The sequence below is a fragment of the Aulostomus chinensis genome, chromosome 22 (assembly GCF_037954235.1).
Source record: "Aulostomus chinensis isolate RoL2024-O1b breed Wild chromosome 22, RoL_Achi_v1.0, whole genome shotgun sequence".
NCBI classification, from domain to species: domain Eukaryota; kingdom Metazoa; phylum Chordata; class Actinopteri; order Syngnathiformes; family Aulostomidae; genus Aulostomus; species Aulostomus chinensis.
Window position 1 is genome coordinate 9,538,067 of NC_141341.1, and position 27,965 is coordinate 9,566,031.

The 27,965-nt window shown below is 43.3% G+C and overlaps 1 protein-coding gene across 5 annotated transcripts; it reads right to left on the minus strand.

The window, feature by feature from the left end:
* Window positions 1-27,847, minus strand: ubap2l (ubiquitin associated protein 2-like). 5 transcript variants are annotated; one of them, XM_086194235.1, is made up of 29 exons: window positions 27,796-27,847; window positions 26,248-26,385; window positions 23,831-23,908; window positions 22,648-22,758; window positions 22,097-22,268; window positions 21,446-21,547; window positions 21,247-21,292; window positions 16,967-17,073; window positions 16,633-16,692; window positions 16,470-16,522; window positions 16,255-16,340; window positions 15,712-15,892; window positions 15,353-15,551; window positions 14,068-14,408; window positions 13,582-13,754; window positions 13,302-13,392; window positions 12,247-12,286; window positions 11,960-12,158; window positions 11,786-11,852; window positions 10,771-11,101; window positions 9,286-9,374; window positions 9,149-9,202; window positions 8,949-9,030; window positions 7,677-7,894; window positions 7,476-7,581; window positions 5,801-5,926; window positions 2,283-2,350; window positions 1,614-1,808; window positions 1-1,327 (listed from the first exon to the last, which is right to left on the minus strand). In XM_086194235.1, exons 2-29 carry the CDS (start codon window positions 26,341-26,343, stop codon window positions 1,232-1,234), a joined length of 3,567 nt encoding a protein of 1,188 aa, XP_086050361.1. In that variant the 5' UTR covers window positions 26,344-26,385; window positions 27,796-27,847; the 3' UTR covers window positions 1-1,231. The 5 variants fall into 5 exon arrangements, with proteins under 5 accessions (XP_086050361.1, XP_086050358.1, XP_086050359.1 ...); XM_086194232.1 differs by having other exon boundaries at window positions 13,302-13,422; XM_086194233.1 differs by lacking the exon at window positions 27,796-27,847 and adding an exon at window positions 27,618-27,774 and having other exon boundaries at window positions 13,302-13,422.
* Between the last annotated feature and the right edge of the window lie 118 nt (window positions 27,848-27,965).

Below are 27,965 nucleotides of genomic sequence, written 5' to 3' on the forward strand. Positions count from 1 at the left end.
TACAGTACTTGTTTTTTATATATATGTACAAGACAAGTTTATCCATTTACATTTTTTTTTTTAAAATGCACAGTACAAAAAGAAAAATAAATCACTGACAAAAAAAAAAAACCCATAGTACAATTCTGTCCATCATTATTCAATGCTGCAGGTTTCCTTATTAATGTAAGAGGGGGCAGGTGGTGGCAGGGAGGAGAGGTGGGCCGGCGGGGGGAGGGGAGGAGGGGCCTTGAAAACATATCAAACACACTGGAAGGCAGATTGGGTGTGTATTAGCCTCGAATCATTCTCTGCGTCGCTCGCTGAATAGGTGGGACCTTGATGCAACATAATTATAACTCATGGGAGCAATGACTGTACAGGTATTTTCTTTTTTTTTTTTTACATTATGAAAAATCTGTGCTAGGCAAAAAACAAAGCACAGTACACAACCACGGCCCCCGTGTGTACAAACATGCACGCAATCACATGACAAACACACTTTCCTCGCAGTCCAAGCCAGTGAGCTCACTTATATGTCTTTATATATAATATATCTATATTTAGTAAAAAATAAACTTCACAACTCTACCCTTTTAGAGAATTGTTTCTTCAAAACTTAAAAATGACATTAAAATGAAAAGATTTAACAGCAAATTGAGCAAATTAATATTTTGGTGTGGAAGTTCCCACTGAAATTAAGGAGTGTGGAATCGAGGGTGAGACATACAAAACCAGCCTTCCCCCCCTCCCACCCCCCCCCCCCCTCGGGTATTACTTCATTTCTCCCCATTAGCAAGAAAAAAAAAAAAGGAGAGGGGGGAAGAGAGACAACAACAACAACAGAAAGACCGTACAGGAAACGTTCATTTTTTTTTTTTTTTTTTAGAAAACAGTTCTATGTTACATAAAAGTGGAAGAAAAGGGGGTGGGTTGGTGGGGATCAACACAATACAAATTCCCAACACTCAATATGTCACCTCTTGATGGTGTATTTCTATAAGCATTTAGCTCCTCCTGACCTCCTGTCTCTAAGCCCCGCCCCTCCCACCCATTCATGCATGGTTACAGTGCTCGTTCTCTCGGCACAGCACCTCCCCTGACCGCGGTCAGAGCTGCAGGAGTGCTGGGCCAAGAGACTGGGGAGGGACTCTGCAGGAGCAAGAGGGACTGTATATGTGGAGACTGGTTGCGGAGGGAGTGCCGAGCCCCCTCTAAGCTTCTGTCAACGATGCGGGGCCCCCGACGGATGTTAGTTTGCCCCCCAGTTGTAGCTGTTGTATGCCGACTTGTTGATCTGAGATTTCTGTTGAATGGAGGCGTTCTGGCTGCGCTGTCCAGTGCCGCTCTGTGGAGAGAGGAGGGGTCCCGCTCTTTAAAACACTCAACAGCTCAGCGACACGTCGGGGCTAAACGCTCAATGATCTATCTGCTTTTCTGACGCTTGCCCGTTATTTCATGCACACACTGAATTACTGTAGACGAACTAAAAAGAGATCATGCAGACTTAACCCGACTTAGACAAAAGTCTGATTTAGCCGCTGACATGTAAACAGCACTTTCTAACTACCTAAACCTGAGCAAGGTCACAGTTGGAGGGAGCAATAATCAGATTAAGACACCTCCGCCTCTACCTGTCCATCCTGCTGCAGGTGGTGGTGCAAAATTTGAGAGTGGGGTTGTTGGTGCGGAGCCAGGATGTGCATGAAGGGTGCCGGGGCGTAGCCAGCAGCAGCCGGGGGGTTGATGGGTCCTCCGCTCCCCAGAGCCGAGGGAAGGCTGAAGGAAGCTGTTGGTGTGGCAGCGTGAAAACCCTGCTTCTCAAACGACTGCAGGAAGGAGGAGAGAGCAGGTTTGATCGATCCAAACCGGATTCAGCGAGTCACACAGCGACTCAACAACTCTGCTCAGCTACTCTAATTTCCTGTTGTGCTTTTCAGCAGTGGAGCAGTCCTCTCCTTGTTTCTGTCCTCATTCATTTATTTTTTTGTTTTGTCGTACATTTGAAAAAAAATTCTGCACACCAAATGGTCTCTAGGATCCAGATCTAGTTCATGTTGGTCCTTACAGATTCTGATTACTGACCCAAGCACACCAGACAGGGGTTGAAGTGAACCAGGGTTCAACTACAACCAGCCAGATTCTGGGGTTGTGAAAGCTCCCTTAGAATCTGTTAAAGACTTGTCAGAGACTTTAGTAAACTGCGACATTAAATCTGATGAGAAATGGACTTTTAAATGTTGATGCAAATGTTCCGTCTCTGCATATCAAGAACAGATGACTCTGTAACGTTCTGTACTCACCTGCGTCTTTGTGTAAACAGACCCAGAAATATCCGGGACCCCCGTGTTGCTTGATGTCACAGAAACTCCTGCAGAGACAAAAGAACCAGGAGGCCAAGTTAACCCCCAAAACTGAACTAAGCGAACTTGTAATCGGGACAACAAGGTATCAAGACCAACCACATGATTGTATATGAAGTCTTCAATGTACAGCAAGAGGAAGTCAAATATCTACAACACGGAACAACCGTCCTTTGATTCAAAGTACCGTAGTCAGAGAAATCAATCTGATCAGTTACAAGAGGGAAATGTCTGCTCATCTATGACGGCCTGCGTTCATAGATGCTTTCACCGCCATTTCCCATCAGTGAGGACATGAAGAGAAAGAGATGGAGGAATGAGATGAGGAGAGATGAGATGAGGAGAGATGGGGGGGGGGGGGGGGGGGGTCCAAGTGGCATTGTAGCAGCGCGTCAGTTCCAGTCAGCTACAGTAGTTTCAGTCTGACTGTATCTGGTCTTTGCTGCCGTGGTTGCTCTGGCACACGCCAAACCCCTACATCACCATGGAGATGCAGAGCAGGGGAAACTGGTGAGCACAAGATCAACACTTCAGATTTCATTACTTGTGGCATTTTCATGACAAAAAAATGCATCTAACCCACTACCCAGCGTCACAGCGCATGAAAAAGTGCAGAGAAGCCGATATAAACATCCTGCTTCCCGTAGCAGGCAGCAATTCTCCTCGGCTCCCATAGCATCCCCACTTCCTCTCACCGTCTTTCTTTAATGTCACAACTGGGTTGGTCACAATAACCAATTAAAACGTGTGCGCAATTGATCATGCCCTCCCCACGAGTCTGGACTGAGCTTGTAGACAGAGCGCTCCCAGTAGCCAGAGGAGGGCAGCAATACACCTTGGCTGCATCTAGTCTGCCAGAAATACAAAGAATCAGCGAAGAAGAAGCAGCTCTGTGGTTTTATTCAACAATGAGAGAAAGGCATGAACAAAGTAGTTCGGCCCGGTTATCACGTCCTGTGTGACGGTGACCTTGATGCAGAGATCTTCACATATCCTAATAGCCAAAGAGACCCAGAAATGTACTACCCTGACCCAGAGGAGGCCCATCCAGTGTTCTAAAACTGAGACCCGTACCCAATCAGAACCGCAAAATGAAGGACCAGGACCCGTCCGCGGCCCAGGTATTATATGGTGTGGCAGACCCTAACCTGAACCGTTGCGACAGCTATTTGCTACATTGCCATGATTCACAGAATCCTCCTGGTTCTGTTATTTTCCAACACCAAGGCAGATCCACGATGTCTTCAATCTTAAAAGTCCTCTATCTGTCCCGGTGACAGATGACAAGTGCGACCCCTTTTGAATCAGCTGTCTAACATAACACAATACAGCTTAAATTGCTGTTCTGAGATAGAAATATGATCTGCAATCCCAACCGTTTGCATTAGGAACACGCACATACACACACGCGCACACAGAGTCAATCAAAGCCGGGTCTTTTTCAGTCCAGAGCAGTCTACTTGCATATTACACATTACCACCTGCATGACAACCAGACCCAACCTGTTTCTGACGGAATCTTTGAATAGTAGAGTAAAGACCAGACCCCTCAGGTCATCAGGGACAGGTCTACTCAGCGTCCCCAGGGTCAGAACCAAGCAGGGTGAAGCTGCTTTCAGCTTCTGTGGTCCACACCTGTGGAACAAACTCCCTGAACATCTGAGGGGGGCACAAACTGTCAGCTCATTTAAATCAGGGCTGAAAACACTGCCGTTTACTGCAGCCTTCTTATAGTATTGATTTGGGATTGATCTGGGTGATTTGGTATTGATGGATTGATTTAATATTGATTTGTCTGCTGTCGAATTGATTTTTGAATGTTTTAATTCATGTTTTCGATTTTAAACTGATTCTAACTTTCCATTTCTCATTCACTCTGTAAAGCACTATGAATTGCCCTGTGTATGAATGGTGCTATACAAATAAATTTGCCTTTGCCTTTAAAGACCTGCCTGATCTGGGGTCTTCTGGTCCGGGGGGACCCTGTGAGGACCGCGACCTAGATGCTCTGTAGGTAACATTGACATTTTTTGATGTCAAACAGCACAATGAGACATGAGCTGATGTGTTCGATGAGTTACCAGCCATGATGACTTGGTGATTTTAGATGTGAGTCAACAAGAGGCCGTTGATGTGCTGATGTCAGCAGTGTCACCAAACAGCTGACGTGCGTTTGGGTGAACTGGTCCCACACTGCTGGATGGGTTTCAGTCTTTTAGCTCTAGCTGCTAACTCACAGCAGTTAGCATGGTGTGTATCCAAATGAACCCACAGACCAACATGTGAAACTAGTCAAAAACATTGTCTGTGGTTAAAGTTCAACCACTGGTGTTGCTGATTTCACCTAGACATGCATCGATGGCAATTTGTTTGACCGGCCAAATTTAAGGTCATTCTAGTTTTCTTGTTCAATAAATATAATCTGATTGAAAACAAACAAATTTAAAAACACATCAATATTACAATGCATCCAATATTTACATTAAATAATGTCCATTATAATTACAAAAAACCCCCACCAGGTTACAAACCTTCACCTAAAACTGAGGAAGTGTTTGTAACTTTTCTGATACCAGCGAACGCAGCACCCTTTGCTGGCTAATTTCGCACGTTCAGCAGGGTGATGATGTTGCTCGAACTTTGTAGTTGCCCACAATGAAACTCCCTCCCAGTGAAGGCGTGATGCCCACAGTTGAGGGAACAACATGCGATGTGATGGCTGCTGTAAAGGAAGCATGTGATCTCCTGGGAAGCCAGTTAGTAAAGTCGTGTACAAATTGTCATGGAAATGCCGCAACAACACAGGACTCCAATGATTATCAGAGCAGATATGCTACTGATCAGACCTTCACCAGGCAAATGGGACTGTATTACGGTACCAGCTGTAAAAGCTCCTCAAACACTCCATTCATGCAGGATTCTACAGCACGCCATTATTGTGATCAAGTGCAGTAAAAATTCGGTTGCCTGTTCTGTCCTGTTCCAACCTAAGCCACACAGAAAGATCCAGAGACCACAACTACCAGCAATGACAACATGAGTGAAGAGCAAGCAACACAGAGGGAAAGTGGGACAGCATCAACCACAGCAACTCATCCCATTTATGGCAGTCAAAACGCTTCTGTGCGCCATATTTTTGACCCGAGCACTGACCATTACCCAGCATAAGCATCTTGAGTATAAAAACCAGATTGTACACTGATGAGTTGTTCTGGAAGAGAACAGGGATCAGACAAGATGGCAGACAAGGCTGGAAGGGTATGCAAGCTGCACTGGACTGTCTACAAGCACATATAGTGTGACGGATCTACGCGGCACGACGGATCAGCAATGAGGCAAAGGATTGAGAGCAAAGAAGGGGTAGAAGGATGGTTGGTGACACAAGGAGGAAGACGGGAGGGACAGGTTTTTTTCTTTTTCTTTTTGGTTGTTTTAATTTGGCATGTGGCGGCACTCACCGACTCCAGGCCCGGTGACAGAGCTGGCTGGCTTGTTTTGTGCAGAAGCGGCAGCGGCCACGGCAGTGCCGTATCCGCCCTTACAGAAATCCCCACTCCCTGAAGCCTGGCCCACATCCTCATAGCCTGCAACAGTCAGACACACAGCCGCAGCCCACAGCGTTAGACACACCAGGCAGGGGGGCAGACCTGCCTCAGACAGTATTTGCAAACCACCAATGGCGTTTCTCTATCAGTGTACCGCACAGACAGGCTTTACTGAACTCTGACAACACAGTTGGTGTCAGGTCGTGTAGAATACATTTTGATGTCATCAGCTGAACTTCAACACCATATGCATTGTCCAATGCAGCAAAGCCTTCCCATCCGGTACAACCAGCAGCTAAGAATAAACACCATCCGCCATTTGCAAGTACTATTTGACCCAAGTCTGAGGGGAGGAGGTGGGGGAAGTGAGGGAGCAGGCAGGGTGTGTGTGGGAGGGGAAGTTGGAAAGTGAGCTTGAGTTGGGTGACGGCAGAAAGCAGCAGATGATGCAGCTAAAAACAAATAAGGTGTTCTCCCACGTGATGTGTACAAGGTGAAACATTTAAAGGGGACCTGATATGCATTCGCAGATCCATCCTTTATAGTCATAAAAATAACTTTCAATGTCAGATACTCCTGAGCTCAACACTCAAGACGCCCAAGACAAACTGGGATGCTGCTCCTCAACAGGCTTCAGGAAGTTGGTAAATCTGAATAAATTGATGGAAAGGGGCTTCAGAGAAGCAGACTAAAACACTGTTTCAGATGGAGGGTGAACTGCAATCAAGCACTCTACCATAAGGAAGTCCCAAAATTAAACCAGAGCATAAAAGGTCCCCTTTAAGAATGAAAATATAAACAGCATCAAAAAGAAAAAAAGAGTGACAAGTACATAAGAGAATGTAACTGAGAAAAATTAAAAATTGCTGAAAAAGAATCAGCACAAGGGGAATTCTTATTGGGAAATGTGGGAAGATGATGTGTTGGTGACGTGTGCAGGTGATGGGGGTGGGATGGTGAAACCCTGGGGCAACCTCCACTAACTGAAATGAGCGAAGCAAGCCATGGAAGACAGCGCAAGACTGACACGCTAACCCCGCTGTTACTGAAACTGCTTTAGTCAGATGCCACAGTTCAAGCCCCTCGATCCCAACCTGTTTCAAAGGTGGTCCCATATATTGTATCATGAAGAAAGCCATCGGATAAAAGCAACGTTGCTATTTAAAATACAGCTGAAATGTTGAGGCATGTTCCCCTGCATGTGCACACAAGCAGTGACAATAGTGTACAAGATGCATATTCTGACACGCGTGCACACACACACACGCGCGCACACACACACACACACCTGCTCATTTTTATTCATGCTCTTGGCCAATTTGCAATATAATGTAAGCATTTAGGTTGACAGTTCAACAGAGAATCAGCAGGTGAGAATGTTTCCTGAACCATTAAAGAACGGCCTTGACACACGAGTCCCATTTGTGTTTGCGTATGCTGCAGAGCTCCAATTTCAGATTCAATCCACACTGATGAGAAATCAAAGGGCTTTTTCTGAGAATCAGCAGCTGTTGGTATGCAGGTATATGGAGCAAGACCTACGTGAACCCTTGAAACAATGCTCTCGCGATATCTCTTACTGCCTCACCAGTGCTGTATCCATGGGAACCATAGCCACTAGCCTGCTGGAAGGGTGTGGCTGATGCATTCACGCCGACATTCACACCGTGCTGCTTTGACGAGGTAGGAGCCACCTGGAGGAAAACACAATAAAGAGTCAGGGGATATTCAAGTTTCAATATGAAAATGCTGGCTGATAAGGTTTAAATGGGAGCCTGAGGACACTCACTGGAAACACAGCAGGTCCGTACTGGAAAGTATTGGGCAGGCCTGGCATGCCAGTGTAGTATGGGAGGCTAGTGTAGCTGTACCCAGGAGGCAGCGCGGGGTTGAGGAAGGGCTGCTGAGTGGAGTGATGCGTCTGGGTCTGGTTCTGTTGCGTCTGAGCTAATGTGGTGGCGGGAGCTGGGGACGATGCATCTCCTCGACCGAATTTTGATAGGTCGCCTGCAAATACACAACACGTCAAAGCCCAGGGATCACAAGCAGTGATGACAAACTAGTTGCTGTCGTTTGTCTTCATGCACTCATATAGGTCCAAATTTAATTCATATATCATATATAGAGCATAATTTAAAGTTATTAAAAAGGTTGAAGTGTGTATTCATGGTGAACTTGAACTTCTCATCAATCTTATTACTGAGATGCAATTGTGTGCAGGAAAGTGTTTTTGAAGAACATTGTGATGTCACATTGAAGTTGACCTTTGACTTGAAGAGAACAATGTTTTGTGACATCACAGTGGCCTTGACCTTTGACCAAGAAAATCTAAATCAATTCATAAGGCAAGTTTTTGGTTTACCACAAGACCAACAAACTGTCTTTATTCTGTGAAAAGTGACATAATCCAACAGCGATGAGACACTGATGTCAGTCAATGTGAAAAACATCTTGAAAGACGAAAACAATTTTATAATCTGAGCACAACTTGTGAACATTTGTACCTTGTTTCTTTCTTTTCTTTTTTTTTGGGGGGGGACATTTCATCCTGAAATTGTGTTCATGGGTATGAAACGTGTAAAACCCGGAACATGAACATATCAACAGGTCTACCATCAGAAAACAATCCAGTGGCAGGATGTTGACAGGTTTCCAGGAACAATCTCGTCATTACCAAAGATGATGCCTTGTATTATATTAATATTAATACAGGATCACATCCCACACATGAATAAATGGCAGTATTCTTAGTCAATACCACGCCAGAGCGGCACTTATAAATGAGGATTAGATTCCTACAGGCATGTGGCCAATAGTACCCTGATTATTGAGGCCAATCTTTAAACACAGATAGCTGCACTGTCATCTGGCATGGCTCAGTTTCTTACAACAGCAATAAAATTCCTCCAGTAAATAAAGATTATCGTAAAAATTTTCCCCACAACACACGATCTCCTCAAGGAAACTGTGGGCACATAAAGCTCTTTCAACACACACACAGACACACACAGCTCAATATTTTCGTGCAAAGACAGACTTATTTATTCGCAGGATGCCTCACCGGAATATGGGTTGTTTGTCAGGCTGCCCTCCCTTCCAGTTAGTGCCGTTGTGGGAGTTGCAAAGGGGATGCTGTAATAATCCTGGGAACAGGCAAATCCAGAAAAACAATTTATAGCACATATAAAACGAAAATACTACTTCTGCAAAAACACCCTCATAGTTGGAGGAGCTGAGGCGTGTTGACAAATCACAACTCACCAGCGGTATTCTTGTCTGCAGCATCTGGAGGTCATCGTAGCCGTACACCTGAGGCTGACACAAACCCGAAGTTCTGTTAGACAACATGCTTAAGCACATATGAAAGCACGGATTGTATTAAAACTGCACTAACTTACAGGGTAGGCGTGCAGTAGTCCAGGGGCCATAATGTAGGGGTTGGGCAGTAGAGGGGGCACTCCAGGTGGCAGGTTTGGAGGTGCTTTCCCTGAAGGTGCAAAACCATGTAGAATGTAAAGAAACAAAACAAAACAAAAAAAACACACCGATTTGAAAACTGCATGCTTCAATATCTTAAACTTTTTGCAGAACTAATTTACCAACATGAGTGTCAGCATGCTGATTGGAAAATGGGTACAGGATGTTGAGTGAAACAACAATTACATAACCCCACTCATTATGTGGTGAAATTCCACTGTAATTCACACTGTATTGGCCAAACAAGAGTAACAACCAGGATCAATGAACGTTACTTTTAAATAATAGCTAGATTTAAATATATAGCAACTTTCAAGAAGGCCATGGACACTTTACAAATCAACAAACAGCAATTAGTAATCACCGCTGACCATGATTTTAAATGATCTTTGGAAAGACATTTAAAAACACGAATCATGCTGTTAGTCAGTGTCAGGATATGGACATTGAAAGTATTAAAGCACCGGCGTGAGGGTGACAGGGAACGATCAATATTTCTAATTTCCAACAATGTATAAGGAGATTGTTTATCACATGAATGGAATTTGGTTGACGTGTATGTTCTTATCCTACAATGGGTGAAGAGACTCGCTCTGCTGGATGAGGATCTCCATTTTAACCTCACTTGTTTAACTGACTGTGACATTGCCAACACACAAGCACACAAGAAGGTTGTCTTGCCGAAGAAGTCAGCGTGGCAATTAGAGTTTAATAACGCGGCATGCTTTTCTGCTCTGTTGCTTCGATAAGTAGTTTAAAAACAGAACTACAACAGGGCCATAAAGTACAACTTCAGTCATTAAAAAACACATCTTGCTATGCAACCCTAAAAAAATCGTGTGACGATGTTGCTGACGCATCAAATTGGCAGGGAGGTTTGGCAGATCCAACACGTGCTTCTAATTTCTCCCTAAACTGCATCAATTAATTACACAACTGCATGATACCCATGGCGGGGGGACAGGAGAAGAAAGCAAATCAAATGTGTGTGTGTGTGTGTGTACAGAGAGAAGGAAGAGAGAACGGTAAGTCAGAGTGATAGAAGCCTCACCAGTGACCAGGGAAGCAATGAGCTGCTAACAAATAAGAGGAGTCAAAATCAAATCAAAAGATTTGATTTGATAGATTTTGATTCCAAAGTGGAAATCCATCTAAACGTGTTTTAATTCAAACCACTGCAGTTCTGCTTTTTTTTTTCCTTTTTTTTTTCTCCCTTTCACCTGCTACCACTTGCAAATATTAATGGAAAAATAAGACACTCCCAAAGACAAAGCAGCTGCTTGATAACACAACAATAGCTGCAGGAGAATTTCAGAAATGACTAATTTGTGGTGCGTGATTTAGGCGGCTCCATGCCTGATGTTAAAGAGGAGTGAAGATCAAACATGTTCTTGCTTCTGTCTAACCTGAGGATGCTGCAGAGCTGCGAGTAGATAAGGAAGTAGCTGTGGAAGGAATGGTCGAAGCTGTGGTTGAGACTGAAACAGTGGCGGCTGGTGCACCTGGGGCACCCATGGAGGCAGCGTTTAGGCCCATGGCCAGACTGCTGACGGGGCCGAGGCCAGAGGGGGCTGAAACTGTGGCAGACCCCACGGCGGAGGCCTGGGGCGCCCCCAAGGACACCTGTGCTGCAGCGGCCGTGGAAGAAGAAGAAGGGACTGATGAAGATGCCACAGCTGATACAGAGGAAGGGAAGGAGGAAGAGTGCAGGCTCGAGTCACCGTCTACGCCAGGGTGCTGCAGAGATGGAAAGAAGAGAGAAAGATATGGTTAGTGCTAATGAGATTACATTTCCATTAGACTAAATAAACCTCTCTTCTGTCCATCTGCCATCACAGGAAACATCTTCAAACCCACTCAAAGACACTGAGGAGATTCTTTCCCCTGCAAACGCATGCACAAGTCACGAGTTTTATCTGATTGAAAACGACAAACATTTAGTTTGCTCACCGATAGGAATTTGGCAATTCGTTGACACATCAACTGAATTTTGACATGCTTTTTATGACAGTAAAAGTAGTTGTTGGCAATCTAGTCAGGTATGATCCTGGATCCAACAAAACAACAACACCTCCAGTGCAGCGATTTTGCCTTCAAATTCAAAAGACCAACAGTTGTTTATTCGGTTCTGGCTTTGAGATTCTTATTCTGAAATTCATGATCACATTTCTTGTTTGTGTTCTGTGCTGTATGTAACTCACCTGATCCTTCTCCTGATTTTACAGCTATAGCTCAGCTGTAGGACCCAATAGCAGGATTGACAAACTTGGACATCACTGATTTTTGGGTTTTGTGTGAAAAAGACTGACAACTGGATAAATGCCTCTAACAGGTCAACTAGCAAAATCTGGTATCATTAAAATTCCCCTTGTTGAACAGTCTTAGGAATGCTACAGAAAAGCACACATATAAAGAACTCACCAGTAAGCTTGAGTTGGATGTCCGGACTGAAGATGGGGCAAGGCTATTCTGTTGTGATGGGAGGGAGCTGTTGAAAGACAGATAGGGGAAAGGCTCTTTTCTTTAGTCACATCTCATTTAAAGGTCATTTTATTTTCTACTTTCTTAAATGTGTGTATGTATAAATCATCTCACTTGTTATGTTGGGGAGGTGGGATGGTGCTGGGCGGCAGGTCCTCACTGTGTCCTAGAGCGCTAAGGGATGCCTGATTGGATGTTGTCAACAAAGTGGCGGGACCTGAGCCACTGTCTGTCAAAGTGCCCAAACTAGTGACTGCTGCCGGCGTGATGGAATCAGAAGCGGGTTTGCCTGATACTGCAGAGCCTGCTGCAGCTGAGAGAAATGCAACATTTCAGTGTGGATGTGAAACAAGTCTCAACACTGCTTGGAAGAATTTAAAAGAGCTGTGTCAGACACTTACCTTCCACAGCTTGCGTTGCCTGTACTGAACTGAAGCCATTCTGTAAAACCAACAATGAAGGTGAGCTCACAGGTTTCTATGGCAACAGTCCATTGACAAGTTGAAGGGTGTAGGCTACTTGGAAACAGTTACCAAGAACCTTGTTGGATGTACATAACATTTTTGCCCCCACGTCAGATTTGGAGGCCGGAGTGCATTTCAATAACCAAACCCTAACAGAACAAGCAAGCTGGAAGAATGAGGGGAATACAAAACCTGTGTGTAGTCAAATTACACTTGAGATACGCGTGTCTAATTCAATACATGAGAAGTGGATCCTGACAGTTTCACATTCAGTAGTACAACATACGTAGCACTGGTACTGAATTTCCCTCTGGGATCAATAAAGTATGTATGTCTGTATGTATGTATGTCTCTCTCTCTCTCTCTCTCTCTCTCAGCCTGTTCTGTGAATCCATATTTCATTTGACTTTGATTGATGTGTATAAGCTTCTGCAATCAAGCTTTTTTGCAGTTTCACATTCACGCTTAGTGGCTTCTGTGTTAAAGTATCACATTCAGCTACCGGTCCACATAAAAAAACATAACAACAAATCAGGTTAAACTCTTCTAAGCTCTAAACCAACATTTAGACCTATTTAGACAGGAGTGATCCCATCACCAACAACAACTGCAAGTTTAAGTCTGAATTATTTTTGTTGGATGCTTATTGAAAATGTCTTATCATGCTCTTTTTTCGTGTAAATCTATTTAGCTCACCAACCAATCCATCTCTCTCTCCCTGCAATCAACTTAAACATCAAACTTGATGCCATTTCCTGAGTTATGTTACTGATCTGAATGAATGGATGTTATTTTGCATGATTTGACAAGAAAGGCAAATGTACTATTAGTACTGAAAATGCTACCTTGGCTAGTGATTAAATCCATCCATCCATTTTCTATACAGTTTATCCGTTAAGGGTTGCGGGTAGCAATTAAATGTTGTCTGGCTCTGACCTTCGGTAAATATATTTAATCTTTATAAATAAAGGTTTGGGTATCTTGAAGCTTACCTTGGGCTGCATGTCCTTCTGAGGGGAGGAGGAGACCGAGGGGGGGTAGCGCCGCGTCTGAGACGCTCTCTGATCGTACAGGTCCATCTGGCTGGAGTTGGAAAGAGCTGGAGTTGACTCACTGCAGATTGTGACGGTATCAACAAGACCAAGTTACAGAACTTTATAGTTGGTTCCTCAAGTTTGACCGATGAAAAACACGTTAAAAGAACCACTACAACAGGCAGCTGGTAAATATAGAAACACATTCGGGAACACCATCGGTTCCATTAGTACCAACCTGCTGGGGCTTGTGTAAAGACTGTTCTGAACCTGGTTGACTGGTGTCGTGGTGGAGGGGGCGGACTCATACTCTGGTAGCACTGGTTCTGACCCAAACTGCAGAGCTCCAAACTGAAGATTTAGGCCTGAGATGTCTGTTGAGCCCGGCATCTCCACCGCCATTGCTGGAATCTGTGGTAGATTAGGAGCCATTTAAGACGAAGCCAGAACTGAGTTTGTTCAAACTCAAATGATCCAGGAAACACCGATTTGAATACACTGACACAATTTAACATCACATTCGTTTAAAAATAACGTTCCAGCCAATAAATGATAAAAAAAAAATCAGTAGCATGACCTAATGGAGCTGCAACTCAACACCTCTTCCTTTCCAAGAGGTTTGAGGAAAATTTAGAGATGAACATTCTGTGAGTCTGAGGATTTTAAAGGACAGATGTGCACATTTGTGAGTTATACACACTGTACATCCACCATGTTAATTTACCTTTGTTGTGATGGAGGTTCTCTTCTTCTGCTGTTTGAGTTTATGTTGCTGCAAAGGCAGTGGACTGGAACCCTGGGCATCCGAGGAACTTGGGGAAACTTGCTGACCTAAAGATGGGACTGCCACCATTTTGGGAAGAGAAGAAGCAGGTGGTGGCACCGCATGGGGTAAGGCTGATGTTTGTTGGGGCAAGGGAGAAGCTGAAGAGACAGAGGATGAAGGAGGCAGGCCTTTGTCCTGCAGGAAAACATCCAACATGGACGACGTTGAGGTAGCAGCCTGGTAGGGCTGCCGCTTCGTAAAGGGTGCATGGACTGCAGACTCTGGTTGAGTCTTCATATCTGTACGACAGCAGAGTAAAAGAGACCATCGTCACGTAAAGTTTAAGTTAATTAGCAAATGTTACAAGTTGACTTGTTTTTTCGTTTAGGAAAAACAAAACCCAATTGAGACAATGAAGAACAGGGAAAGATGGGGCCATTTTTAGTAATGACCTTCAAGGAGGTTCTGTCTTCATTCTCCTTTATCTGCCTGTCAGCAGGATTAAGCAAAAACTACTGGGCCAATTTTTTTTGAGACTTCAGGGCGTTGAAGAATGAGTCGAGGAAGAACAATTACGTTGTGGGGCATATCTGGAGATTTTCATTAATTTTTCAAAAAAATATCACACAGACCTTGGCGGGAGTAAGTGGACTTCTTGCTAAAGGGGAGCTATTATGCTTTTTTTGTCATTTGCGACTTGGAAATGTTGCTATAATGTCAATATCATGTTTAACAACAACAAAGTGTCACATAATGAGGTCCATGCAGTTTGAAGCTAGCCCTGCACACTGTTTCAGCGGGCTTTGCATGCTGTGAGTTACTAGCTCCCCCCCATTTTCTCAGTGTCTAGGGTGTTTATTTAGGGTCAGTAATAAGACAACAAAAGGTTGTCAGTAAGTTCTCTGTTTTGTCTGAACTCCTGCACTGGCAACAAGAGGAGGTGGTGTGCGACAGTGCTCCCCAGCCTATCGGAAATCCGTGGTAATGGTGACCAATCACAGCAGAGTGGGCTTGGGTGGGAGGCGTCCATGGAAGGGGGGTAAAGGGGAGTGATAAATTACACTGACTGTTTTTGCTGGATGCAGAAAATACCAGGAATAGAGACCACGAGAGGAGCAACACACCCAAAGATTTCTCTGTGGTCAATACTGTTTAGCTGTTCTATAAGAGTCCAAAATCAATAAAAGACCCGAAAATGAGTATAATAGCTGATAAATTCCAGTGATAAATTGATCCATCTTACCATATTGTCCCAGAGAGGTGGCACTGGTGTCCCATGATGAAGGGCTTGTGTTGGGAGGTCCAGTCTGGGAGTGTTGAGCAGCCAGCTGAGCCAGTGCCTGGGCTGTTTTATACTGCTCCAGGAACTGGGAGCCAGTGGTCCCCGTGCTACCTCCTTTAGGCTCCCCAACATCCCCAAAACCCTTGCTCAGCATGCTGACCTATAATAGTAGAACATCATAATGGTTACCACAGTGCTGAGACTATACTTAGAATATAATAGCTTTAACTGTACAACATCAAGGGCTCATCATATAAAAGGTGTGAGATCATTCCTAGCAGGCAATGAAAGGCAGCATTCATGAATTAACTTTCTCTCACCATGTTGTGCTGAGTGTAAGGGGTGCTAGAGGATGTTTGGGAGAGTGGCACCCCTTGTTTGGAGTTGCTGAAAACCAGTGACTGGGACAAGGAAGGGGGCTGGGCAGCCTCCATGGGGGGGTTATCTGTCTCTGAGGAGGAGGATGGGGGAGTCTTCCCAAGGAGCACCGCAAGGTCAATCCTACAGAGCAGACACAGAAGTGGTTATGATAAGACAGCATTCACCTACCAGAGATATTGTGCAGTTTCATAAGAATGATGAAATGAAAAACACTTTGTGGGTTAAACCTTTTCAGCTTTTTATCCTTTAAAACTCAAAGTTGTGTTATTTTATCTTGGCACCCTGCAGCAAGAACCAGATTTAGTGGTTATGTTTATATGAATAAACATGTATGCCAGGCTGATCTACATTTTTTAACGTTGCTACCTACATTAGTGGATTGACAGTTATGGCTACAGTTGAACAAGAAAACAAGACTAGTATAATCCCTCTCTACTCCACTATTTAGTAGGGAGGAAAATTCAAGGTAATAAGTGACCCACCTCTGTCCTTTGGTGATGGTAACATTCTCCTGAGGCAGTGGGATGGATGCCACACTGGAAGCTGTGAATATCTTGGTCTCTGTTAGCTGCAGGGAAAGAGAACGTAGAAAATAGGAGGTTAGTTACATGGATATAATGGTAACAACTGAAAGGGATTCAGTCTCCCACAAACAAAATGGTTTCATGATGACAAAGTTAAACCTAGAAATACTCACATCCTCATTCCAGTCCTCAGTGCCCCACTCCTCTGTGGCAGTCCTCCAAGCTCCTACGCGTCAAAGAGAAGTCAGTTCAATACCATCATGATGGACGAAGCAGAGGTTAAAAAAGAAAGAGGACAGCATAAACACAAGAGTGGAGAGTTGTGGATGGACTTACCAGGAGCAGAATCAAACTTGGGTGGGTAATTTGTTCCCTCTCCTGCTGAGTATTCCAACCCTAGAAACAATGAGGTGAGGAGATCATGAAAGACCATGAGCAAACCTGAGCCAGCAGGGCCCACAGACATCTGGACACCATGATAGGGGAGGATACAGTTATGTCTGGGACTCGGATGTTGGTACACAGTGAGCAATAAAGCCATATGAAAAGAGGAGCACCTTCCCGGGGAAGCCTCTTTAAAGATGCTGAACATTATATTTATTTATTCATTTAGATGGTAAACAGATGTGTTATTGACCAGATTTCCTTATACTCAGTGGTAATAACTTACTCGCTCCTTCCTCCAGCTCCACGTTTCCTGTGTTGTTCCAGGTGCTGCCTCCTCCATAGTTCTCTTCAGTCTGGGCTGGCTCAGCATAGTCAGCAGGGTTGAATGTTCTAGGAAGAGCAGTGAGCCAACATGAGCTGAGAGCTGATGCTTTGAATTGTCTGTTTCCAAACTGCTGAAGCAATCATAACTAGTGTAAAGTCATCATCAAATTCCAACCTCCTACAAAAACCTACACAATGACCATGTGAAAAATATCTTGTTTGCAACTGTGTTTTATACATAACTTGAGTTTGTCACATGCAGAATTTATTATTTGCACACCAAAAAAAAAAGAGAGTAAATACCTTTCAATTTTCAAAAATATGATTCAAAATGGGCCTATTAAACAGTTCCTTCACACAATTTACAGAATTTGTGTGCCATGTAATCTGTCTGGATATGACATGACCTACACCAGGATATGAAATTCTGGTCATATCGCACAGTTCTATCAGAACCCCAGGAAATGTTGTAATCATAAAAGGCTTTTTAACTTCATATAAATGCTTCAAAGCAGAAAACAGGAAGAGCAAAGATATGTGACTGAAGTGAAGTCATTACAGGCTACCAGAGTTTGCACAGTGAAAGACATGCAAATAAGGCATACGCATCTAAATACTCTTGTTTATCCTCAACACATTTCATTGATCTCAAACTATCCACGTATGCTGACAAAATTACAGCTTGTGCAACGTAGCAACCTGATGCTGTACAGCACTCTCTTTTCAAAACCAAGCCAAGCAGCTGTCATTATTTGTCTCAGATTCTTCCTGTGCAAATCTTAATGACTTGTGTGAACGGATTTAAAATCAAATTTCAGAAAGGTCACGTCAATTCCATTTTCTTTTTATAGCACAAGGAGTATTACTTTGTTCTCTTAGTGTCTGCTGCTAAAACACTCTGTTGCGCACGGACCTCTCCTGCATAAACCATGATCTCTCTCTCTCACACACACACACACACACACACACACACACACACACACACACACACACACACACACACACACACACACACACACACACACACACACACACACACACACACACACACACAAAGTTGCGCACTCACCTCTCACCTTCTGCAATATCATTTCTGGGCCCCTTATCAATCTGGCTTTAGAGGAAACATAATGGCAACAATTCCAAAAAGCACAGTCAGTGAAAGTAAAGGATAAAACTTGTTTTAAATACCAGAGTCCACAGTAGCAATTCAAGCAAAATGTCTTTGCCTGGGCCATGCTGCTGCTACTTTTCAAAACACTACACCTGTCAGTCACTCTATAATGCTGGCCAAGTCAGAATGCTTTTAGTCATGATGGATTACACAAGCCAAGAAACCCAACAGATCAGATGTGGAGCCCACACAAGCAAACATGATGGAGGTTAAGCAAGAGTAGTAATCCTTTTCAATGGTCTCTTCTGGGCCTTTCATGATAATTGGGTTAACATATCATATAGGGTTTGGACATGCCATCAATACATTCTACTGACCTTGATATTGTTCATTGTGTTTACACATATATTGTTTACATCAGAAGGAATAACATTTCATTCAGTTGTGCTGCTTTTGTCTTGTCTGCTCTCTGTGTCTGAGTCTTTGTCATGAGACCTTCAAGCAGCTACACACAAACACAAACACACACACACGCCCCCACACCCACACTTAAAGATAGCTGAGGCTACAAGGAGGACAACTGCATAATTCTAAACATAGTTTGGACAAATACATTGAAATAACTTGTTTTTAAAGCCTCATTCCATTGGTCCCGTGTGGGAACATTTCAGCTTTTGGCCAAATGAGAGAGGAGAGCTGGTTTTCAGACCTGGCAAAAAACAAAACAAAACAAAAAAACGCAGTTGGAGATGAACCCAACTGATGATTGGCTGTGAAGGGTGCCTCTACTGGACAGTGACAGCACGAAACTGTGAATGCTCACAGTTTCATATGCTATACAGCCAAAAACTCAGCATGCAGCATATTTGTGACAGGCAGTACGAATTGCTGAAGAAAATATAAATCTCCCAAACCGGCACTCCTGCCATGAACAACAATGAGACTGTGAAGGAGATTAAACATCTCCTTTCACTCTGCCACTGAAGACATGTAATCAATCTCTAAAATGACACCGAACATGAGCTTGACCAAGGTTACATAACTGCTGACTCGATTCTGCAATTAAAGTCTGCAGAACCATACGGCTGACACTTGGAAAAGCTTTTCATTCTACTCAATCATTTTCATTTACGATTTTTCCCCCCAATCGTACATCTGCATGTTCTGAAGACTTAAAAGTGCACTGCTCTTTGAGAGGTGTACTTGCATTATAATGATTTTACATTTACAAATCTGTGGCATAAAACTGCCTCAAAATAACAATAACAACACTCATGGCAATTTAGAACAAATTATCATGCAGCTAAAGTAGTTCTCTTGACAGGCCTGGCACCTTTTGTCATACAGCTATTATGGAACAGACATTCAACCAAACTGTCAACGCTACCGCAAATACTTTTTCCACTACAGGAAAATCGCCATCTTTATTTCTTATTTGGTTTCTATTTTTTCAAAGAACTCGGGTGAATTATATCACTGTCTCACTGCACAACCTGTGTGTGACACAGGCAAACATGCTAATAAAGGCTGATTAATGCTGTTACCACAGAATAGATGATGAGTTATCTTTTTGTTTTTTTTATTCTTGCGCGTCACATTTAATGTTCTGAGTGCCATCATGAATCTGGAGGGAAGTGATCGGTACTGTCAAAATAACACCAGAGTGTAGCATCTTGAGCTTGTTTACAATCTTGTGAAGTGTGAAAAGTAAAGAGCAGCAAAGTTTGTGATGCATTTTTAGCTGTAGTCTTTTTTTTCTTCTTCTTCTTTTTAACTGAACGAGGACTCAACGTTGTTAAGAGTTTTGCTGCTTGAACATAGACAGGTTGAATTTGAGACAGATGACAAGAAGAGTATATTGTTGATAGCTGAGCACCCACTGCTCATCATGCGTGTCCAAGGTTGGAAGGCCACAAATAACTGCCGAATTTAACCAGGATTTGTGCTCCCATCAATGCCCATCAATGATCTGAGGCGAGCTGATAAATATCCATGTCTACTGCAGGGTCATCTGACCCATGACTGAATGCTGATTAAAGCTGCAGACACACCAGGGTATAAGTGGGCTTTCTGGCCAGTGGGAATGGGGCTTTATGCTGTGCTACAAGACTAAAAATAGCTGGACCCAAAATCAGTAAAAGTCCAGCTGATTAATCACTTGTATGGTACTAGACTACATCATGCATCAGCAATGTGTTGCTGCCTAGCCAGCCGGGTGTAAAAACACTTCAATGTTACTATAAATTGTAATAAAATGATGCATCTTAACTCAGGCAGAAATGAACAGGACACCCCCTGCTGAGTCACGTCCATTCATTTTTCTTAGGAACAAATTCAGTTTTTAAACAAAGCATGTTGTTGCTTTCCCTAAGATATGCAAGTCAGTATCTGCAACAAAAGCCATGAAAAAACACTTCATGCAATGAGTTTCTTTAGTTTTCACTTTGATTAATTCTCAGCTTCTAACCTCGCGTGTCTGATATTTTACCATTTATCAATAAGAAAGCCACTCAGCCTAGACCTCATTACAGAAACACACATACGCTGAATGAAAAGAATGGCAAGAGTGAAGCGGTCTATAAATGCAGAGATACATCACATCACACCTGCCTGCTCATCATCACTAGGCGGAAATGTGCCATGACATCTGAAGTGCTACTGAGATGCCATTCACTGGCACTAAAATGAGTCAAGAATGTTATCACTGTTCAGAACTTCCTCTGTTAAGAAGCCTACAAGTGAAACTGCTGGTATAAAAGCACCACCTCAGCAACCGCACACGCACGTGTGCGCGCGCGCGCACACACACACACACACACACACACACACACACACTACTGGGAAAACACAAACTGAATACAGCTGTAAACCCAGGACCAGAGAGCAGAGACTATCCTACTGACTGGGACTATCCAGATGTCTGTTAAAATAAGGTGATTCAACACTGCAATCTCTTAAAGAGATATTAGGCCCACACTTTTCCATTGAAATGGCTGACCCATGTCCTCCCTCCTTTGGATTAAGGCTAAACAATAGGCTTGGGTCCTGCTCTCTGGTGACCATGGCAACAGGTAACAGCGGAACAAAAGGCCCTCTGGTTTTAGGCAAGGCAGGTGTTCCCTTACCCCATGCCCTGTGCTGAAAATCTGCCTCCTCGCCGTCCAGATACTCCTGGGGAGACAACGGAAGATGATTTGAGATGCTTAGTTTGAAAATTAATACCAGACAGAGTCAAGAAATACTGGCATCCGTTAGAGTTAAAAAACAAAACCTGATCACCCAGTGCAATCAATATCTTCTACTTAAAGGATTACAGCCACTTACCGACAGTCCCTCTTCCTCTCCCCCGTCCCCTTCGGCCTCGCTCTGCACCTCTTCCGGCTACTCCAGCTTTTCCACCATCCAAGCCATTCTCCTGACCACGAACTGGAATTATGCAGCAAGAGTATGGCATTAGACATGAATGCTGCACTGACCGCTTGCAAAACAACAATTTAAGCTAAAATCTATGAGACAAATTTCAAAAGAAGTGGCATTTTGCATCAGCGACTAAACTCTTGCTGGCTGTCCCTGAGCTGCAGCCACAGAGCAGCTTAGAGGATGAGCGAAATCTGGACAAACAAAACAAATTCCACTATACAATCACGATTATATAGCCTGTTCAGTTGTATAGAGAAGCTAGCTTTGCCTGCACCTCAGGCTCTGGGAAAATGTGCTCTTAGTGCAGTATCCACGCTTATGCAAGTTTTCATATTCTGATTAACCAGACCACGGAAGTCAACCACAGACACACACTGATACCAGAAAGGTAATAATCAGCCTGTGTAAAAATGCAGACAGAGCAGAACTGGGACTCCTTCCAAAAGTAGCACATCCCCTGCCTTGTTCAGCAAATAAAATGTTAATACTTTAAGTGTTACTATACAAAACAGGTATTGAACATCTCGGTGACAATGTGGCGAAATACACACTCACACTCTCGTCCTCTGCTGGCTCCGCGACCCTTGCGCGGAGCTCCACCTCGACGACGTGCCACATCCTTCTCTCCTTTCTCCCTGTTCTCTTTTCCTTCTTCCCCAGTCTCTGCCTGGCTCGTCTCCTTCTGGCCAGAGACACCTTTCTTCTTCCCCACCATCTCCCACGAGTCCTGAGGGGAGAAATTAAAAAAATATATAAATAAATATTACACCTTTAATTGAGGCTCCTGCTGGGGCAGTAGACTTTGCACAGATTAACTTTGTACTGAATGTAACTGACAGCTATTTCATTCATAATGCATTTGTTGAAAGGCTTGTTTTCCCCTTCATGTGCCAGTGAAATATACTGAGGGAGGGGACAGAATGACCAACAAGAAAAGTACCAAAAACCTGTGAAAGAGAACTTCTTTATGACGCTTTTTACATACAATTTCAGAATAGTTGACCAAACGCTGTTAACTGTTAGGACTGTATCGTAGTAGCATAGCACTGATTTCACCAGAATCTGTCCCTCACAGCACTAAGCCCTCACACAAAGCCAATACTCACAGTGTCTGGGCTACCCTCCAGCAACACGTTAATGGCTCTGTTGACATCCCCGTTGCAATCGTGCAGCGCGATCATAGACTCATCCTGGTCCTTGCCTGTGATGTCAATAAGCTGCAAAAGCAGTAATGAGACAGAGGTGACAACTTGTTTGCTAACGCTCTTGATGTCTCATTTGTGTGTGTGTGTGTGTGTGTATGCATGTATGTATGTATATATCTATCTATCTATCTATCTATCTATCTATCTATCTATCTATCTATCTATCTATCTATCTATATATATATATATATAGATAGATAGATATAGATATGAAAGGCTTTTGACTAAGCTATTTCAAAATGCAAAGATAATGTACACTGCTGTTTTAGAAAACGAGTGTAGCGATAATCGATTCTGTGGAATATCAAATTTGATAATAGTGTCTGAGCTACCACGTTACTGGTTAAGCTCCAAAACATCATCGTACTGCTCACAGGGATTCAGAATCCATGCCATTTTATGTCCTATAAGAGTATGGCATAAAATGATCTTTTAAATTCTATTTCTTTTTTACTTGGTCAATAATGGAGGGCAAAGGGTGCTGTTTGTCAAGATAAACAATTCAAATTATAGCCACAGAGGATGGTAAAATAATGATCTGACCAGGTTGCTGCTCAGTAAACAAGCGCATCTGATAGCGTGGCGCTCAAGCAGCGTACTGACAGGTCATCAGTTAGGAAATCCTAAGATTCTTTTGGTAATTCAAGTCAAGCACATTGTAGTGGACTAAGAAGAAACTTGGCTCTGCTCTGATTTCATAACCAAGGAAGAAACTGGAGAGGATTGGGCCTGAAAACAAGGTGACGCCAAACACAGCTCAAGTGTTCCTTTCTTACATCATTAGCATAGCTAGAAAAACACTTCTTTCAGCTTTCTCCTCTACAATCAGATTTTAAGATTCTTTCTTGATACAATCCACCAATATTGGATCTGTCAATTTAGCTTTTAATGCTGTACCACTGTTGTCACTCACCTTAACATACCTTGCTAAAAACATTCACAGGGCTAAACACATTATGATAACTGTATATGCCAGTGTTATAACAGGTTCTGTTTTTTTTTTTGTTTTTTTTTTAAATTTCAGTGAAGCTATACAGAAAAAGCAGAGTGAGGATGAAGAGTTACAAAGAATGCACCTTCTCACCTGTTTGACCTTCTCTTCAAAGTCTGCATCATTGTGGTCTGAAATCATCTGGGCAAGTCGGATCTGCTCCGCGGTCGCCTGTTCCAAGCAGAGTGAAACGTCATCACAACAGAGCATATGATTAGCATGCTGGTAGAAACTGAGCCGGAAATGTAGCCATAAGATGGAAACAGCATGGAAACCCTCAACAGTTATGATACGGTACACAGGTCCTGAGCAGAGCGTAACCACATTAGTCAACACAGGCATGGGAGTTTAACTGGTCACGCTGAAGACCCCAGGACCCCCCCCCCTCCCCCCGCTCTTCCATACCAGGCATGATGAGGAGTTCATGTGTGCTTGCAGACTTGCTTGGTGCGACTTATTGTGATGTTCAAGCCCCACCAAAATAATAAACTGCCATAGCAGAGACGATGGTGAAAATAAACCAGGACCACTACTGCCTACTGAAGCCCCACTAGGCTGGTGAAAAATAACAGGTAGTGTTGTCAAAAATATGGATTTTTCAATACACAGTGAGTAATATTTGAACTGGTTTCAATAATCAGTGTTGATACAACTGGTACCAGCTGCACTTCCTTGCCCTCCTTTCTCTCTGACATTGACTGCGCGCGCACACGCACACACACACACCATTACAGTGCAGTGCCTACATAGCCCCGCTTCTTCTCACTCACAGTGCCTTCTTTCTGTAGTCACTTGTCTCATTCACACCAGCCACCCATTGTTAAGATTCTACGAAATTAACATTCATCAGATCATTTAATCATTTTTAGTGAGCCTGATCTAAAAATTACATTTCTCTTCTTTATTGTCGTCCAATTGCCTTATTGTTATCTTACAGTAAAAACCTTAAAAATACATTTTTAAAGCCACAATTTTGTGATTCCTGTGATGAGTTAAAGAATGCAACTTAAATAATTGAATTTCAAATATCCCTTTTAGTTGTACTTGTCAAAAAGTTTGAAATAGAACACCTGCTCCAACATGTTTGTACTAGTACAATTATTTTGGATAATTTTTAAATCAGCTATCCAACTTGATTCTTCTTTGGCCTTGATTGATGTTTTAGTAATTATTATTCTGAATAATCTATGTTGATTTCGGGAAACACAAAGTTTACAAACTTCCAAAATTACGGCCCTACTGGCAAGCTGAGTTGTCCATTTTTTCTAGATCCCAAGTTCTCTCTTCATCTGCATTTGTTTTACACTTCACACCTCCGTTTCTAGTGTTGCGACTTTCACCGCCTGATGTGAGTCAACCGTAGACGTGACTCATTAGTGGAGCAATGATAAACTGCAGGTCTTATTTGAACCCCAATTACAGACCTGCCCTTAGCCTAACCCAGAATTTTAGTGCCTAAACTGAACCAGACCTGAACCATTGCATTGACAGATCATAAAATCAATTTTAAATGCTGTTGAGAGTTTTTGGGAAGGCCCCGCCCCTGCCCAATCTGTTTATGCTTCAATATCAATACAACCTGCGCTTCCTGTCTGGCTCCCTACACAGACTGTATTGATTGTATGTATTATACTCCTATGTACATACAGACATCATACAAAAAGAAAACCTGATGCAAAGTGTTTAGGTGACAAACAAGGGAAAAATATAATGTACGACAGAGTGCACTGATTGATTCCAAACAGTTTGCTTGGTGGGCTCTACAAAGGCTGATGTCATGCTCCTTTTTTTTTTTTTCTTTTCTCGAAGCCTCCACCTTTGCTTGCTCGGGGTTGCAGCTGAAACATCAGCAGAAAATAATCCACTATTCTTACCACTGTCACCAGATTCTGGTGGATGCATTAAAAAACAACAACAATACAAATTTTGATCTTACTTTTCGACATTTCGCAACTATCTGTCCATCTTTGGTATTTTGACAGATTAACACTTGCTGGTAAGCTTTAGCTGCACTTGGAACTAACAGGACAAGCTCTCATCAACTTTAATCTTTCCTTCATCTGTCTCTTTACTGCTCACACACCTGTAAATCAGAGTAGAGGAGAGGCAAGAGAGCGAGATCATACATGAAAGCAAAGTAGGGACTCACACTGAGCTGGAACGAAACGTGCACATAAATTAGGTAATTGACCTATAATCCCCTGATGCTAAAGCCCAGCGGGACAACTTGCATTACACTGGTAGAAACAGTGGTGCTCTAAGCCAATTAATAAGCATTTATATCTAAACATAACATGTTACAAATGCTCTCAAAATTTGTTGGGAAGGAATGGTATCAGGACATTGACTGGGATTATCAGCCAGTGAGCAAGAGGTCAAAATGCTAAGTCTTTCCAGTGATGTGCTTTCTGGGAGGAAATCAACAGAGAAATGCCTATTTTGGCAAGACCCATCCCTGATGCAAATCATGGAGTATCTGGAATGTATGTCAGGCATGAAAGTGAGGGTACCTGAGGCCTCTGCTTGTGCTGTGTCTGGCTCTGTGTCTGGCCCTGTGTCTGCTCCCAGCTGCCCCGGGCTCGGTTTCCGCCCATGGACGTCATCATTTACAGTATATACAAATAACAGTATTTACAAAGGAATAACACCTGAGGAGAGAATGATAAGAGAGTCATTACACATGGCTGTGAGAAATGCATACCAAATGCATGTATAATACACTTGTTTTGAACTTCCCAAACTGTCTGATAGCTTGGTGCCAAGAGTGCATTGCGCTATGGTGGAAAAACTATCAGAGGTAACAAGACGACACAACCAGCTTTGTTTCTAGGGACGCCTGGAAAACGCTGAAATAGTGATTTTGAATCCAGTTCTAGGGCAATGCCTAATACCTAAGCTAACCGCGGGCGCAACCCGGGAAGCTGGAGTGCTATTGTACAGTGTGTGCTGCCACACACACCGACACATACACACAAGGCTTACAAGTGCGTAATGATTTATTTACTTAATCAAAATAAAGAGTGACGCTTTCTGTATGAACAGTTATGAGGATGCTGGGGAAACCACAAATGGGAAATGACAATGTGCAATCAAAAAGCTTAAAGACGGACCAAAAACAATACAGTCTTGACCATCGAATGAGACAATTTACAAAGCACACGTATAGTCAAAACATCCAACAACACCTCCTCAATAACAGACTACTGACAAGGCTATCGACAGCGACTGCTTAATCTTACATATGTTACGTAAAGCCTCATTCGGACTAACGTTAGCACACAAACAAGCCTACAGCCAGGGCCCGTCGAAAATATCCCATTCCACTAGCCAGCCACATGGCCCAAATGCTAGCCAACTAGCTAGTAATTATGGGGAAAGCGTCCAGCTTTGAGGTCTCGGTGGGCTTCCGCTTCTCATGGCTTCGCCTCATGGCGACAGGGCTAACTTTACAGTCGCTAACGCTAGCTAACCAGCTAACTTAGTAGCGAGTGACTGAGTATGTGGCGCTTAACCATTAGCTGAATTAGCATTATTGCCAATAACTTAATTAGCTAATCAACTACTGTCAAAGGGCAATGCCTCGGTGCTAGGCAATACAAACCAAAAACGCCCATGCCACTCCATTGCCACCGGTTGTCTGCTAACGAGTGCTAACCATGCTAAGTTACCAATCCGACGTCGTTTCTCATAGCAAGGCAACGTTAGCTAGTTAGCTACGTTAGCAACGTAGCAGCTTAAAGAACGAAACTATCACCTCCAACAGCCAAAACCTTTTCAGGCCCCGGCACAATCTGATGACCGAGTTCTCGACATCGAAAACATCGAGGCTAAAGATAGGCCTACAGGCCCCCAAAATGAAAATAAATGACACGATACTGACCAGAAACCCGGCTTAACACTTGAGACTGCTACACCACCGACCGACAAGTGGTCTAGTTATCCACCTTCTAGTCGGATTGAGGACAGAATATAATTCCTGGACCCCTAGTTGATACAACTAACTTGTGAATATAAAACGAACCGACTCGCTCACACAAAAAGCGAGAGACTGAATTTACCTGTTTCTTTTCCACTCTGACACCACGGAGAGCTGTGTCACGTGGTTTACAGGGCGCTTCGAGGAAACTGGACCCACAACATGTGATCGCATACTAATATAGCTTTATTTTATTAACCGAGCGGTGACATGTCACTTCGACTGATGCAAAACACAGATAACAATCGTCAC